This window comes from Peromyscus maniculatus, chromosome 2 (genome assembly GCF_049852395.1).
Source record: "Peromyscus maniculatus bairdii isolate BWxNUB_F1_BW_parent chromosome 2, HU_Pman_BW_mat_3.1, whole genome shotgun sequence".
Taxonomy (NCBI): Eukaryota; Metazoa; Chordata; class Mammalia; order Rodentia; family Cricetidae; genus Peromyscus; species Peromyscus maniculatus.
The window spans coordinates 104,127,437-104,145,375 of NC_134853.1; the positions used below are offsets into that span (position 1 = coordinate 104,127,437).

The 17,939-nt window shown below is 46.5% G+C and overlaps 1 protein-coding gene across 1 annotated transcript in view; it reads right to left on the reverse strand.

Moving 5' to 3' along the window:
- The window catches only part of Ttc39b (tetratricopeptide repeat domain 39B), a 99,372-nt gene that overhangs the window by 64,519 nt on the left and 16,914 nt on the right, over positions 1-17,939 (reverse strand). The window contains exon 2 of the mRNA XM_006975990.4: positions 5,985-6,019. Within this exon, the coding sequence (XP_006976052.1) occupies positions 5,985-6,019 (35 nt within the window). The remainder of the gene's footprint in view (positions 1-5,984; positions 6,020-17,939) is intronic.

Genomic DNA, 17,939 nt, shown 5'->3' on the forward strand with positions numbered 1-17,939 from the left:
TAATAATAATAATAATAATATTAGCCTATGTACGTTTATTTGGGTCCAAGCAGCTGCGGGACTGTTGGGTGAGAGAGATTTGTCCTGACCGTGGGGCCAGGCAGGACACAGGAAAAAATTCAGCCACACTTGTTTATTTTATGTGTATGTGTGTTCTGCCTGCATGCAGAACATGCATATCCCCTAGAACTGGAGTTATAGACAATTGTGAGTTGCCATGTGGGTGCTGAGAACTGAACCCAGGTCCTCTAGAGGAGCAGCCAGTGGGGTGGTAATCTAATTGTACTGAAATATTATTTTGATTGTATGTTAATAAATAAAGTTGTCCGTTGTCCGGGGGTCAGAGCTATTAGAGCCATAGCAAGAGCCGGGCGGTGGTGGCACACGCCTTTAATCCCATAGATATCTGTGTGTTCAGGGTCAGAGCTATTAGAGCCATAGCAAGAGTGTGGCGGTGGTGGCACACGCCTTTAATCCCATAAGATCTCTGTGTGTTCAGGGATATAGTCAGCATTGGAGACATATGCCTTTAAGACCTAGGGGGCTGTACATTCAGACAGTGACGAGGCAGTCATGTGTTTGGGTTTACAACCAATGAGAAGGCAGAACAACATACTTAAAAAAAAACGAACCGACAGGAAGTAGGTCTCTTTTCGCGAAGCTGGGACAGCAGGAGGAAGGGTGAGATTTTAGCTCTGAGCTCTGACTTCTCGGCTTTCTCTTTTACATTGTTTCTGTGTTTCTTATTTAATAAGACGGTTGGTTACATCTACAAGCCAGTGCTCTTAACTGCTGAGCAATTGTTCCAGCCCCCTGGCCCAAACAATGCCTTAATTCATTCAAGTGCTGCCATGCAGAACTTCATATGCACACACTTTTAAGTATGCAAAAGCCAGGGTTAGTCTGCCAGAGCAGACAGAAAGCAAGAGCTTCTGACTGAACTGCCTGAGGTACACACCCTGGAAGGGCCTCCATCAGCACTGCGGGAAAACAGTCAGAAAGTTCTGACTACAGGGAAGGAGACAACCCCTGCTGTCTTAACATTTCCATCCTGAACAACAAAAATAAAATAAACAGCATGGAAATTACTTTGCACAATAATGAAAGTTATATAAGTCCTCTAATACTTCCTCAGTTCTCAGCAACTATGAGCCCTTCTAATTTGTTAGTGGCTATTAAATCTTCAGCTTTATTAAATGTGTAAGATACATAAGACTAAACTCCACCCAGCACAATGATGCTCAGCCAAGTGTCTCTAAGCCTTTGGGGAGTTCTACACACGCTGTTCTATGAGCATGATGATAGAAGAAGGTGGGAGAGAGGAGGAGTCAGAGACACTGATTAACTTTCCAAACAGCAATGGTGACACACTCCAAAGGATGGAATTCTCAAGCACCTGCTTTTCAATGTTTTATTACTCATTTTTAAGTGGCTACTTTATCAAAGGGAGAAAAGGAAATGGACGGCAGTGTTGGGGAAAGGCCACTAGAAGACAGTGTAAATTAAAAGGCAGTGAGCTCATCACTTAAGAACTGACAGGTCATTTACATAAACTTCAAATAGAAATCAAGTCAGCCAATGGTTGAGAAACAGCAGAAATGGTACCTCCAGCCCCGGGTAGTGTTCACATTGCCAGACTGGACACTACTGAATTATCTCTGTGAGCTGACAAACCCAGCCAGCCACAAATCAGCGTCTTGTGAGAAGGATACGCTGACCCCTTCAGTCAACTTTAAACCGTAAGAATAGCTATCCTGCACCTGAAGCGCTCAGTGCTGGAAGGAATGATTATTTTGTGTGTATCAGTGTGTTGCCTGAATGCATGCCTGTGTGCCAGGTGTGTAGCCGGTGCCCACATAGGCCAAAAGGCGGTGGTAGAGCACCTGCACTGGAGTTACGGTGACTGTGTGGACGATGCAGGAAACTGAACCCAGGTCCCCTGGAAGGGCAGTATACTCTTTAACCACTTAACCATGGCGTGCCTGGAATTCTTTAATACCTGCAAATATTATCCTTTGAGAATATTTTCTCAACAGCGCATGCTTTGGTCTGAATAGATAGATACATGGACCTACAGAATTCCTGTGTTGAAGTGGAATCCCTAGATGACAGGGTAAAAGGCAGGGCTTCTGGAAGGCTCCACGTCATGAATGGCCTTACCGCCCTTACAAAATCACGTTTATTTGACTAGTTTTGCCTCTTCTGCCATGTAAAGGTGAACAGAAACAGGCTTTTGCTAAAAAGCCCTGGCTCCTCACTTGGACCCACTAGGTAGCTAAAGGCACCATGAAATCCTGGTACCTTGGCCTGCATTTTATGGGCCTCCTTTATTTCCAGTCACTGCTCACCTCTGCAGGTTGGTATGATCATCACTGAAGGAGTGTCTGATGACAATACGAAAAAAATAATTAAATGTTTGTTAACAATTATTTGTCAACATTTACCTTAAAATAGAAAAAATTACACATTACTATTAATTGATCAAATCAAATGAGAAAAAAAAATGGCCCTATGGAAGTATGCTAATCTATAGTTTATCATTGAAAAGAGCAGGGTGAGAAAGAAAAAATGTCCATAAAGTATTTTTATTTCCATTTTAAGCTTATCACCTGGCTAAAAATCCCTACCTATTTCACCTTCTCCAAGTCTGTCAAGTTCTCAGAAGTCCTTGTACATCGACACATCCATCACCACATTCGTGCAGCCTCGGGACCCCATTAAACACCTATAAACTCCTGTCAGGAATAACTCAAACTTTAGCCGGGTGTTATGACATGAGAAGTCACTGCTGAGAGCCCACAACTGTTCGGATATAAATGTGATTATGTCCCCCAGACTACTTTTAACCACCATGAAAGAAAATCTGGATTAACCACTGACTTACCCGACCTCTCAACAGATTTCTGTCCCGTTGTCCACTGTGGTTTTGAGGAAGAGCCTATCAAAGCTGCCAAAGGGGGAGCAGCGCCTCCCAAGTGCCTGTCCACCCCTACTATACAATGCCAGGAATCTTCTGTCACCCAACAGCACTCATGTCAACAGTCCCATGAGTGTCCATACCCATGTTATGTGCTCCAGAGCCGATTTTTGGAAAATGCAAAACACTTTTTTAATTTTTATTTATCTATAGTGAGTATATGTGTGTGCAGGTCTGTGGAGACCCAAATTACTCGGGGTCCAAGAATTTGAGCTTGCTTTACCCAGCAGGGTTGCATAAGGGGACAATTTGACCACGGGTGTGGTTACCAGGTATTTGGAAGAGTCTGCACTTGGCTGTATCTAGCAAGGGGGAGGTCTTTTGCCTCCCCACTTGGCATTGTTATAAAAAGCCCTTTTGAATAAAGTTCTGGGCCGGTGCATTTCGATCCACGTCCTCCCGAAGCTATCCTGTGTTTCTGTCTTTCTTCTCGTCAACTAGGTCTCTCTTTCTACCTGATATTTATTTGGGCTCACACTTTGGCGGTTTACCCCACAGCTGGCTGGCCTCATTATTCTGGGGTCTGTGACAAGGCAGTCCAACTTGGCAGAGGTGCAGGGCAAACAAAAGCCATTCACCTTGTGGTAGCCGGGGGAAAAGGGGGAAGTGGGAGGCAGGGGTCCCCAAAATTCCTCCATCAGCATGCCCCCAATGACCTAAAGGCAACTGTGCCCACCTCTTACAGTTTCCCAGTCCTTTGCAAGAGCACCACGCTGAGGACAAGGCCCACAACATCAGGCACGGAGGGACACTCCAGTTCTGAATTGTAGCAGGTCCCTGTTGACCCATTAGGATGGCAAATATACTGTGCTAGTTAATAAGGGAATAGTAGGGAAAGCCAGTGCAGGGGCTCCTCACGGGAACTCTTGGAATCTGAGACCATTTCAAAAGGAAAGGAGCTTTCCCAATCCTCACTAAGATTAAAGTGGTTTGTTTTTTCTTTTTTTGTCCCAGAAGCAATCAACAACAAAAACATTAAAACTGTGGACAAAAACAAATTTTTTTGTGGGGGGGGCAGTTTTCGAGACACGGTTTCTCTGTGTAGTTTTGGAGCCTGTCCTGGATCTCGATCTGTAAACCAGGCTGGCCTCGAACTCACAGAGATCCGCCTGGCTCTGCCTCTCGAGTGCTGGGATTAAAGGCGTGCAGCAGCGCCACCGGCCCCGGGGTTGGGGATTTAGCTCACGGTAGAGCACTTGCCTAGCAAGCGCAAGGCCCTGGGTTCAATCCTCAGCTCAAAAAAAAAAAAAAAAAAAGAAAGCATTCAGTACACTATAGCAAATGGTAGATCAGGATGTACATAATTTAAAGTCCGTAAGAACATATGAGTAGGCCAGGCCAAGACAGAGAGATCAAGGGTTAGAGACCAGCCTGGGCCACAAGAGACCCTGTTTCTAAACAACAACAAAAATAAACAGGTTCAAAGAAGTGATGCAAATGTCTTATGCTAAACAATGAGAACCAAAAGAAGTTTTAAGAACTAAAATGGGTATCATTGAAGGAGTATATGATAACTTGACCCAGGCTAGAGTCATCTGGGAGAAGAGAATCCCAATTGAGAAAATGCCCCATAAGAGCTGGCTACAGGCAAACCTGTAGGGCATTTTCTTAATTAGTGACTGGTGAGGGAGGGCCCTGCCCATTGTGGGTGGTGCCATCCCTGGACCGGTGGTCCTAGGTTCTATAAGAAAGCAGGCCAGGGAGCAGCACCTCTCCATGGTCTCTGCATCAGCTCCTGCCTCCAGGTTCCTGCCCTGACTTCCTTCGGTGATGGACTGTTCCCTAGAAGTGTTAGCTGAAGTAAAGCCTTTCCTCTGTAAGTTGCTTTGGTCATGAGATTTCTTGACAGCAGTAGTAACCCTAACTAGTTCATACTCTGCGGTGGTAATGCTGAAGCCTACAGCACTCACACAGGATTGGCACCCACATAATCAGGAAAAACTATTCCGAAAATGCTGGGGATTGAAGCGTGTGTCTGGTGAAGTGTCCTAGTGTCCTAGCGAAGCCCTAACCTTCAGTGTGACAGAGTTTCAAAACGGAGACTATGGAAGATGCTTAAAGGTCAGAAGAGTGCGTCACTCATGGTGACTCCCAAGAACTGTGCTCTGCCACCTGAAGACAGAGCAAGAAGATGAATCTGCCCAAGTGGGAAGACAGCAAGGCCTCACCAGAACCCAGCCGTGCCGGCACCTTCATCTCAGACGCCCAAGGTTCACACACCGAGTGAGACAGTACATTCCTGCTGCTTAAGCCATGCAGTACGCTGTATCACATTCTGTTACACGACCCAAGCTAGCTACCACAGCCAGGCATTTCCAGATGTGTAAACAGCAATAAACATGCCCATTCACCCCTTTTAAACCAGCAATCCTACATCTGAGTTTTTAATTGTTTCCAAATAATTCAAAGAAACTAGTCATTCAAACATGTGACAACGTTCTATATATGAAAACATACATCACTTAAACCTTTTTTAGAGCTGGAGAGATGGCTCAGGCGTTAAAAGCACTTGCAGAAGACCCAGGTTCAATTCCCAGCACTTACACTGCTGCTCACAACTGTCCATAACTCCTGTTCCAGAGGATTCCATGTCCTCTTCTGGGCTCCGTGGGCATTGTACACATGTGGTACACACACACACACACACACACACACACACACACACACACCACTCTAGCTTAAACATGTAGTTAAATACTAACCAAAAGCAACCATCTATAACAAAGCTAATCATGTAAATAACATGGACAAACATTTAGAATGTTAGCAATAAACATAATAATTTGCTAGAAAGCATTTTCTTTTATTTAACAATGCAAGAAATAAAATAGTTGAGAGTGTTAGGTAGATCCTTACGTGTAATCACATCCTAATTCTTTCGTTATAGACAAGTAACTTTTTCCAGACAGTGGCCACTACTCTCAAAGAATTGAGAATGAAATATTGACATTTTATACACAAGAACCATCAATTCCTCAATATAACACTTTATTATATTATTACTTACATAGAGATGGTCTCCAAGGCATCTTCAAAGATGTCCTGGAAAGGAATAGAGACTACAGTGAGTTTCTCAAGAATGAAGAGTTTCCAATGTGAAAAGGGAGTCTATGTATGGGGAGTGGGAAGGAAAGGGATGAGCAGGGGTGGAATAACAACTCTCAGTGGATGAACTCCACTCCTAGAAATCCCTGTGAATTCGAGTGAAGTTTCTTTCTCTCTATTTTTACTGGGATTGAGGCTGATTAAAAAAAAAAAAAAAACACTCGGCCTGCAGTCAGTCACCTGTTTCAAGGGTGTGGCTTCTTGCACTCAGTTGCTTTTACTCCTCGGTCTCAGTCAGCCCAGATGTAGAACATCTGAGTAACAGGACATGCCTGAATCAGCCTTCACTTTCTCCATGACTAACCACCTCAGCTTCCAGCAGGCCTTCATCTCAGACCTACCAGCAGTCCTTTGATCCTGAGCGAGGCTCCCCACCACCAACAAGCCCTCTGCTGCCCGCCAGTGACCTGCTCAGAAGCATCAACATATTCTGTCCTAGTCAGGGCTACTATTGCTGTAGTGAAACACCATGACCAAAGCAACATGGGAGGAAAGGGTTGGGCTGGCTTACACTTCCATCACTACCCATCATCAAAGGAAGTCAGGACAGAAACTCACACAGGGCAGAAACCTGGAGGCAGGAGCTGACACAGAGGCCCTGAAGGAGTGCTGCTCACTGGCTTGCTCCCCAAGGCTTGCTTGGGGCCTGCTTTCTTACAAAACCCAGACTACCAATACAAGAATGGCCCCACCCACAATGGGCCAGGCCCTCTCGCATCAATCACTAATTAAGAAAATGCCCTGTGGGCTTTCCTACAGCCCAATAGTAGAGAGGCATTTTCTCTACTGAGGAGCCCTCCTTGCTGGTGAGTCTAGCTTGTGTCAAGTCGACATAAAACTAACCAGCACATATTCATATATTCATACTCTCTCTCCCTCCCTCCCTCCCCTTTTCTCGCCCCTCTGTCCCGGATCTCACATGCACAATACATCCCACACTCACACACACATCCTCACACAGAACTCACACATGTGCAAGAGTCAAAAGGGAATGAATGCCTCAGCCAGCTGTTGGGACCCCCCCCCCCCAGAGCTCGGTCTCGAAGCACCCTTCTCTCCCCCCTCCTAGCACTTCCGCCATGGCCCACGCCGCCGCCAGCACCTCTAGAAGAGCCACCTCGCTGGCCTCCCTACCTCCCATTCGATCTTCACACGGGAGCCGCCGCCCCTGCCTTCCCTTTTAATTCGCACACACCATCGCCCGCTCCAGACGATTTGGGAGCTTTCACTGTACTGAGCCCAACTCCTTCCCACAGCTTCAGAGCCCTGCCCGCGGGCCCCTCAGAGCCACCTCCACCCACCGGCCTCTTGGGCATTCCGCTTCAGCCCCACATCTTTCTTTTCAGCTCCTCTAACAGCAGTGCTTGGCCAAGGCTGACTCCCATCACTCCTTCAGCTCAGAAAGTCATTTCCTCAAGGTTAGGTCTCTGATCACACTAATTAAAGTTACCAAGAATAGCAACTTATCATTTCTCATCATCTGACTTTATTTCGTCCACAAGACTTAGAATCTGTAATCATCTTCCTTGTTTACTCGGCCAGTAACTAATTGTAAGAAAGAGAAAAACGTCACCAAAGCGCTCCTTAGGATTTAAAGTGCCCTGTGAAGGGAGGAGGAAGTACCACCCTGCCTCAAGGCCTGAAACACCAGGGGCTGCCAGATGGTGAGCGGTGGCTGTGGGAATCTGAATGAGCTTACCACAAAAGCCTCCAAGAGTTCAATCCCCAGAACCCACAGAAGGCAGGCGGGAGAGGCAAGCCCACGAAGCCGGTCTCTGACAGCGTGCCCTGGTATATGGCCCCGTGTGCGGGCGCTGCTCATACACTAACGCAGGAATCACAGGGCTGTTTTGTTGCAATGGTTTAAAAAGATGTGCAATACCATAGGAAAGGGAGGGAGGGTGGAGGAAGTGGGGCTTGTTCAAGTACCCTAAGAGAAGGCCATGTCCTCCTGGTAAAGCATGGCTATTTTTTTTTTTTTTTTTTTTTTTGCTTTGCTTTGGTTTTATGCTTTTTAATCAGCTCTGTTTTGTGATTTTTGGCCAAAAGAATGGGACCTGAGTTGTATCTCTAGCCCTGGATGGTGACATGCCATTCTACACTGCCCAAAGATCCCGAAGAAATACTATTTCCTTTTCCTCTTTAAGAGTTAAGCCATGGGAGCCTGTCAATCACGTGGACAAGAAAAGATCCTTCAGGAAATCTGTCCATCGCACCTGAAAGATGTTAAAAAGATGAGCATGCTTGGTGCAGTGGGAAGGGGATTGGACCTGCCTAGGCTCAGTGTGCCGGGCTCTGCTGACTCCCCATGGGAGACCTTGATTTGGGGGATGTGGGGATGTGGGGTGGCTTGGGAAAGAGGGGTGGGGGTGGGAGAAAGGAGGTGGGATCTGTGAGTGGTATGTGGAGTGAGTAGAAAAATTCTTAATAAAGAAGAATTAAATAAATAAATAAATAAATAAATAAATAAATAAATAAATAAATAAATAAATAAATAAAAAGATGAGCATGGAGCTGGAGAGATGCTGAGCTGTCAAAAGCATATGCCACTCTTGCCTAGGCCCTGACTCTGGTTCTCAACATCTACATCAGGGGGTTCACAGCTACCTGTAACTCCATCTCCAAGGGATCCAACACCCTCTTTGGGCCTCTGCGAGCACCTGGAACCCATGTGTGCACGCACCCACACAGACACACATATACACATAAATAAAAATAAATCTTGTCTTTAAAAAAGTATTTTTAAGGTGGGAGTAACACCTGTCCCCCTAGTGAGATATATACTTCCCAGGCCAGAAGCATGGCCTGGATGATGCCGCCAACAGAGCTCCACTGCTTCCTAAGCCTGTCTGCTGTCCCAAGCTCTAAGTGAAAAGCACAGCTCCCATCTCCTTCCCAGACACCAGTCAAAATCCTCCATCAGCCTGAATAACCGACCATCTCGGCGTTCTCACTCTCTCTCAACACAACTATCCAGCTGCGTACCAACTTCCATTAGCGGGCCTGCCAGCTTCTCTGGCCTGGAACTCAACGGGCTTGACTTGCTCCTTACCCACCTTCTCCAGGCCGGCAGCTTGCCTGCCCTGGTGTGTGGTTGGTGTTTGTTTGTTTGTTTGTTTGTTTGTTTGTTTGTTTTCCCTCTCAAACGCCATCAGAACTGTTCTCTGGTTTTCTTCTGAGTCATTTTAAATTCTATCATCTAATGTAAGAATATTATTATAATAAGTGAGTTCTAGGCCAGCCAGGACTACACAGCAAAAATCTGTCTCAAAAATAAAGAAATCAAAGCAAGTCCTCTGTGAACCTGAACTGAACCACACAGCTCTTAATCAAAAGCTATAAAAGCTAATACTCCAGAGACCACCTCCAAAGCCGCACCGTAACTGCTCCTAGCTCTGGTGGTGAACAAAATCCAGCCTTCTAGAGGTCTCAAAGGCTACAAACGTAACTCTCAATCCGAGCAGACTAAAAGGAAGAAAAGAAAAAGAAAGCAGCACCATTGGGCCTCTGACTTTTATACACTTAGGGGAAAAAATGAAAGCTTTCAGTTAATAGAAATAGGCCTCAGGAAAACTCAAGTCACATGTGGTGGCAGAGACTTGTAATCCCAGCACTCGAGAGACTGAGGCAGGAGACTAGACTACAAGACCTTATCTCAAAACACCACATTGTTTTTTCAAACAAAATTCTGATCATGAAATAGAAACATCGCCTACCTGAAGACCAGGTGTGCCTCGGACATTCAGGACTGAATCTAATTTCACACACTCTTCTAAAGCAGTCTCCTAGGGCACAGCTCCCCAGTCACTCTTCAGGAAAGTGCTCTTACTACCTATAGACCAAGTTTCCCCCGGCTGACCTGAAATGTACTGTGTACACTCAGAGAGATGAAAAGCCATTGTGTCTGGTTCCTTCCTTCCTTCCTTCCTTCCTTCCTTCCTTCCTTCCTTCCTTCCTTCCTTCCTTCCTTCCTTCCTTCCTTCTCCTTCAGACAATCCTTTACTACGTTGTCTAGGCAGACCTGGAACTCTGGTGCTCAAGGGATCTGCCACCAGACCCACCCTCCAGCCTCCCATGGGCTGAGACTACAAGCATTTGGCTTAAGCCCTTTGATAATCAAAACTTCATTTTTACAAATAACATAATAATCTTTTTAAATCACAGACGAGAAAGTGAAAATCTGGGGTTATAGGTTAAATCATCCTGGTGAAAATGACCATTTTCTATGACTATAGCTAGGCATGGTGGCACATGTATTTAATGCCAGCACTTGGGAGGTAGAGGCAGGCGGATCTCTGTGAGTTCGAGGCCAGCCTGGTCTACAGAGTGAGTTCCAGGACAGCCAGAGCTACACAGAGAAACCCTGTCTCAAAAAAAAAAAAAAAAAAAAAAAAAAAAAAAAAAAAAAAACAAAAAACACACACACACACACACACACACAAACAAAAAAAAGAACTATAAAAAAATCAAATGAGTCCATTTTTATTAAGCAGCTGCTTCATTTTGGTGGGCTGTATTTTATTCGGATGACTCAGTTATCTACTAAAGCAGCCCACACATGATTCACACACAGGGATGTGAGAAAGTCAAAAACTCAGAAGTGCTTCTCCCTCCACACACAGGAAACCATGCTGCCACGGCACCAGCACGGAGCTGGCACTTCACCAACCAGGGAGGAAGACGCTGCCAATGTACAGAAGAGCCTTATCTTAATGGCCAGAACGCTGAAGAAATGTGCAGAGGTAATTCAGGAGCACACTTGACGGCTGTGGCTGACTGTGCTGTGGTCCTGAGGGGCCTGGAGGAGGAAGGTGTGTGTCAAGTGCACCCACACCACACCATGGTTCGTCGTTCCAGGAAGGGAGGGTCGGACAAACAAACGCCAAGCACACTCCAGTCAGCTGTCTGCCTTCCTCACGGCAAACCCTCTTCTCTCATTCCAGTGTTAGCATTTGTAACCCGGGGAGGTAGGGAACACCCCCATACCTGCAGGAGACACTGATTAGGAGAATCAGGGTGATCAGAGTCAAGGGCAGTCAGCGCCCACTGATGCAATCACCACATGATGGCATGAGTCTCCCACTCCGCTCCCTGCCAACTCTGCACCCCTACCCCCCCCCCCAGCAGAAAGCACTCCTGCAAGTTTGTGCAGGGCTCCGTAGAAATTCTAGGGTCACATGCTCAGTCAATCATGTGCTCTAAGGTCTGAGGGGCAAGTGTGTCCCTGAGCACTATCACTATAAGTAAATATGCATTAGTGACTTAATGACACTGCCAGCCCAGGAGGGTGGAAAGTACAACGTAGGCTTGGGAGGTAGACCTGTCTGGGTGTGGACCTTGCTTCTACCCTTGACCTCAAGCAAGCCTAGCCCCTTTAGTCTTCCACTTCCTCATGCTATGACAGGAATCGCAACCCCCTCCCAGAAGTCCTGTAAGGATTTTGGTGACACAATACATACAGAGGACAGGCCTGACTCAAAACAGGGTCCACCAATACAGTCGCAGGGGCTATCCATCCTCAGAAAGGAGATCAGCCAGCTGACTCCTGAAGACAGAGCTAGGAGCCCTCACCATACCTAACTCTTTTTCATACCCAAGACTCTAAGCCTCTGCCAGAAAGGAGGAGAATAATCAGACGAGGGTAGATTTGCAGCAGAGAGACTCCCGAATGCTAACCACCAGCTCTTTGCCCTTCTCAAATGCCTTCGCCTCAGAGCCTCTCACATGCCTTCCCTTCTCATAGAGTTGACTTCCCAGCATGGAAAGCAGAGCTCCTGGGCACAGACTCACAGGACCTCAGCACCCCAGGGAGCAGTGTGACCTTGGCCAACATACACAACCTTTGAGGATCCAGCCACAAGAGTAAAGCAGAGGCGGGCCCAGAACCACCTCTGGGTGCAGTCATCTGCCCACCAGACATGCAGACAAACCTCAGCGAGGACTAGCTACTGTGATGCACCCACATGGAGCACTGGGCTTCCGGAGTGTGGAGTATCAGATCAGTGCCACCAACCTAGTCCTCCACAGCCAAGGAAGGAGCTCACAGAGAGATTCTGTGGAATTTTCAACAAGCCCAGGAAAGTGATGAGATCACAAACCAACCACCAGATGTCGCTCTCATGAAAAGATTGGGCTATTGTAGCTTTCGCTTCCATTGCCCACAGAAGAATGTGTTTTTAAAAATGCAAGTTATAAGGAGATGTTGCAGCTTAAGGGAGAAGTTCTAAAGGCAGTACTTTTAATCACTCACACTGGGACACGCCTTTAATCCCAGCACTGGGGAGGCAGAGGTGGGCGGATCTCTGCAAGTTCAAGGACAGCCTGTTCTACACAGTGAGATCCATCCAGGACAACCAGGGCTACACAGAGAAACCCTATGGGGGGAGGGGGGAGGCACCTCTAAATTGCCATAACAGAGCACATATAGTGACTCCCCGGGGGAATGAGTATGTGTGAACATAAAATGTGCACTACATTTAGGAGGCATGATCAAAATCCGTAATGCACATGTATGAAATTGCCAAAGACTACATAAAAGATATTCTAAAAGATGCACACTGCAAAGTACAAAATATAATAATGGTCATTTGCAAAAGGTAAGTCTTTTACAATTGTATATACTAAATTTATTTAACCTAGATGAGCAAATTATTTCACTTTCATTGTTATTACTTGGCTAGTATTTTTATGACTGTAAAATCAACCTTGCAAATCACTTGCTACATCAACACCCCTGCCTTCCAGTGCTAACCAATACCTTATCTACCCGATTCATAGAACAGCTAGGGCCTACTAAGGGGAAAGGGGGCAGGGGAATAATTTTACACAAGAGACCAAGAGCAAGCAGAACCAAGACTTAGTGTTTTAAACTATCTGACTGTGTAACTATCATTAACAGAAGTGTTTTTCGATCAAAAGGAACAGAGTTCATACCACAATACTGTTTCTTCAACTTCCCACTATTAAAATACAGCTCAGTGGGTAAAGGTGATCGCTGCCAAGACTGATGAGTTCAGTTCCCAGGCCCCACATGGCAGAGACTCACAGCTGTAATTTGTCCTCCTACCTCCAACTCAGGCCATGGCATGAAGGTGCCCACATGCGCATGCATATACAAACACACACACACACCACACCACACACACAATAAATAAATAAATAAAAATATTCATGCCCATGGATCCCTCTGTTAACATACAGTCTTGGGGGGAAAACAGATCACATGATCTTCCGTAGATAAACTATGGTACAATTATTTCACTCAATTCTCTTCAGTTGTTACATAAAAAATAAGAGTGGATCTATTTCGAAGACATATTAAGTGAAAAATTCACAGTCCTCGAAAAGATGCATGGCCTAGTATCCCATTTATATTAATAAGGTACCCTGCGAGTTATGCTAATCAATAATAATCAGTAATAAAAGACACAGCGGGTTCCTTCTGAGGTAAAGAGGAAGATCGTGTTAGCTTCTGAGTGATTTAACACTTTTTAGCAAGAATGCCTGTGTGTCTCTCAACAAAGCAGGAGCAATCTGAGCATCCTAAAAAGGGAGACTGTTCCTTTAAGAAGCAGATCCAGCACACCAGGAGAGAGTAAGGCCACAGACACTTCCACTCACCCTGTTCCGTTTCACTCTGGCAACTTTTTAAAAAAAATACTGTGGGGGCCCAGCACCCATATTTATTTACCCCAGGAACTCCTGAGGAATGAGGGATAAGAGACTTAGGTAGAAATAAAGAGGGGAGAGAAACAGAGAAACGCAGGATATCCACCGGCCCAGAACTTTATTCCAAAGGGCTATTTATAACAATGTCAAGGGGGAAACCCAGTCTTGAAAAAACAAAAACAAACAAGCCTTCGCCATAGGCCAAGCTTTCATAATTAATAAGAAGACTCTATGTCGTTATTTGGGAGCTGGCAGCCCAAAAACCAATCCGATTACACGTTTAGTTCTTACACAGCCCAGTTCTGTAAATGAGACCACTTCGTACCCCTGCCCAGGTTACCAGGGGTCAGACGACCCAATGGCATGGCCACAGCATTCTTATATCCTGCAGGACAGGCTCCGGGCTAGTCAGGTAGTGCGCCCAGCTGTCCTCCCTCTCCTGCCTTCATTTATCTGGAATCTTTATACCATTATCTTTCATAACATGGACACTCTTTTTCTTCTCTCCTCTTTTCTTTACAGCCTTCATCACTGAAGTTCTCTGACAGATCTCTGTGAGTAGAGTAAGGTAGTACCGTACTGCAGAAGGGTTCCATACCTTCTCAGGGTGTTCGATCTGGAACGCCTGCCCCTCCAGTGGTGGTCATTTTAATCACCTAACACAGCCGCCCATTTCTCCACTGTACCGTGACTAGTTTTGCTTGGCAGTTACTTAGAAGTTTACGGTGAGGGTCAGCAAGACAGTGCAGCAAGCCGGATGGTGGTGGCACGCGCCTTTAATCCCAGCACTCGAGAGGCAGAGGCAGGCCGATCTCTGTGAGTTCGAGGCCAGCCTGGGCTACAGAGTGAGTTCCTGGACAGCCAGAGTGGTTTACACAGAGAAACCCAGTCTCAAAAAAAAAAAGGCAGTGCAACAGAAGAGCGCCTGCCCACACACCTGCGGCTCTGAGTTCAGTTCCTGGAGTCCATACAATGAAAGGACAGAGCTGACTCCCACGAGCTTTCTTCTGACTCCCACGCACATACACACAACGACTTAATGGATTAATTAACGTGAGAAAGTTTGCTGGAAGAAGAGCAAGTAAGCTCACATCACTGCCTTACTCCTCGCCCAGATGTGCCCCTGGACTCAGCACCTAGGACAGTGCCGTCCTGACCAGGCCCCTGAAGCGAGCATCAACCACCTCACCAGACTCCTGAAGCAATCTAACACTGCGTCCAGCCTGTTTCAACCTGCCCCTGTATTCTACCACAGCCAACCCTCCGGCTCCCTACACAGCTGGCCATTGTTCATCTCCCATCCCATGGGATGGACTCAAAGATCCCCACTGTGTTCAATGCTCTACAATATACCTACTGTTCTTAACCACTGTGGTGCTCAAACTGTCCCAAATATGGTCTAGGTAACTTGTAAATTCTCACAAACTTCCCTCTTGACAAAATTCTAATGCTTAGTTCTTGCTCGCCGTTAAGAATTCCTATGTCAGAATTCTTAATCTGGGAATCTGAGGTCTACCTGAACTTTCGATTATTTTCCCAACTGTCCACCGTACACTGCGGTACCGAGCCAGACTCCTCTCTGGTACACCGATGTAGATCCCCAGTGGACTTTGACAGTGGGTTTGGTCTGTAGCCGTCTGAGGTTGACTTCGTCACAAGCCATTAGTTAATCTCTCAACTCCTCTAAATGCCTGCGTGTGGATTAGGTTCCACCTGCTAAAATACGCCTGCACATACAGGGCATGGCAGCACACACCTGTAATCCCAGATTGGGGGGGGGGGGCGGTGCTAGGGGAAGGAGAACCTGAGTGTCTAGGCTAGCCAGGGCTGAATAGTGAAAACACAAGACAAAACACAGGTTCCTTCTTCTGACAGGATACACTGGCCATCTAGAGGACCGGGGCCATCTTGCTCCCCTTGCTTTTCCTGCTGTCCAGCAGAGGTGAGAACAGGCTATGTCAACAGCAGTGTCTGGGCGTGTACTCTAGCTCACTGTAGAGTGCCATAAAGGCACTCCAGCCATGGATTTTGTCTTAAATGTCCCCAGAGGTTCACATGTTGCAGGCTCGGTCCTTGATGATAGTGTTCCTAATATAAAGTACTACTGGGCTGTGGTGGAGCCTGTAAGAGGTGGAGCCTGGTGGAGGAAAGTTACATCATAGGGAGCATTCCTTGGTAGGTGTTGTTGGGACCTGCCTGCCCCACCCCCCTCTCTTCCTGGTCACCCTGAGATCAGCAGCTCAGTCCACCACATCTCCCCACTAGAATGTTCCGCCTTGTCTGGGGCCCAAAAAGCAATGGAGCTAGCTAGCTGGCCTGGGATTGAAACCAAAGTAAACATTTCCTCCTTTAACAGTTCATGCAGCTATCTTGTCCCAGTAACAGAAAGCTAACAAACACAGCTCCAAAATCTAAGCCCAAAGTACCAGGTCTTCCCTATGTGGGTCATTTCTAGCTAGGACTGGGATGACTCATGAACAGGAGCCTAGATCAAACACTCTTGGAGCCTTTCCAAGTACTTCATTTCCTCCTTTAACTGCCTACAGCAACCGCTGTTTCCTGCAGTGAAAATTAGACAGAAGAGACAGATTACAAAAGGATATAAACAAACAAGATGGTGCAGATAATGACCACAGCTAAGAGAGAACAGAAATGCTGTGCAGAAAAGACGTAGCTGATGTGAAGCTAGGAGCCAAGCAAAGCCTCTGCCTGAGTTAGGGTCATCACTGCTGTGAGGAAACACTGGAGCACCAATCTGAAAAGGTCTTATAACAAAAACCCAGAGCCAGATACTGGGGAGAAAGCTGAAAGATCAGAACAGCCAGCCACTAGCTTCCCTCTACAAAATCCTCAGCCTCAAGAGAGTGAGTTCCTGTTTCCTCACGCTTTACATACCTTTCCGTGTCCTGCCATATGACTTCCTGGGGTTAAAGGCGTGTGTCACCACTGCCTGGTTCTGTTTCTCATGTAGCCCAGTGCAGCCTTGAATTCACAGAGATCCAGACAGATCTCTGCCTCCCCAGTGATAGGATTGAAGGTGTGTGCCACCACTGCCTGACCTCTATGTCTAATTTAGAGGCTGGCTCTGTCCTCGGATCCCTAGGCAAGCTTTATTGGGGTACACAATATGTCGCCACAAAACACCATCACCAAGAGGCAAGCTGGAGAGGAAAGGTTTACTTGTTTTACACTTCTACATCATAGCCCATCATTGAAGGAAGCCAGGACAGGAACTCACACAGAGCAAGAGCTGCTGCAGAGGCCATGGAGGGGTGCTGCTTACTGGCTCGCTCCCCATGGCTTCCTTACTCAGCTTGCTTTTCTTCATAGAACCCAGGGCCACTAGGCCAAGGTTGGCCCCACTCAAATGAAGTGGGCCTTCCATCACTAATTAAGAAAATACCAAGCCGGGGCAGTGGTGGCACACGCCTTTAATCCCAGCACTCGGGAAGCAGAGGCAGGTGAATCTCTGTGAGTTCGAGGCCAGCCTGGTCTACAAAGCGAGATCCAGGACAGGCACCAAAACTAACTACACAGTGCTGTGGGATGGTCTGTATGTCAAATTGCTCTGATTGGTCAATAAATAAAACAGTGATTGGCCAGTGGCCAGGCAGGAAGTAGGTGGGACAAGGAGAGAGGAGAATTCTGGGAAGCGGAAGGCTGAGGTGGAGAGACACTGCTAGCCGCTGCCATGACCAGCAGCATGTGAAGACGCCGGTAAGCCACCAGCCATATGGCAAGATATAGATTTATGGAAATGGATTAACTTAAGCTATAAGAACAGTTAACAAGAAGCCTGCCACAGCCATACAGTTTGTATGCAATATAAGTCTCTGTGTTTACTTGGTTGGGTCTAAGCTGTTGTGGGACTGGCAGGTGACAAAGATTTGTCCTGACTGTGGGCAAGGCAGGAAAATCTAGCTACAACACAGAGAAACCCTGTCTCAAAACAAAAACAAAAACAAAAACAAAAACAAAACAAAAAAAAAACACGAAAGAAAGAGAGAGAGAGAGAGAGAGAGAGAGAGAGAGAGAGAGAGAGAGAGAGAGAATGTCCTACAGCCTTGTCTACAGTCTGATCTTATGGAAACATTTCCTCACTCAGGCTCCCTCCTCTCTGATGACTCTAGCTTGTGTCATGTTGACATTAAACTAGCCAGCACAGCCTCTTTGGAAATCTGACCTCTGT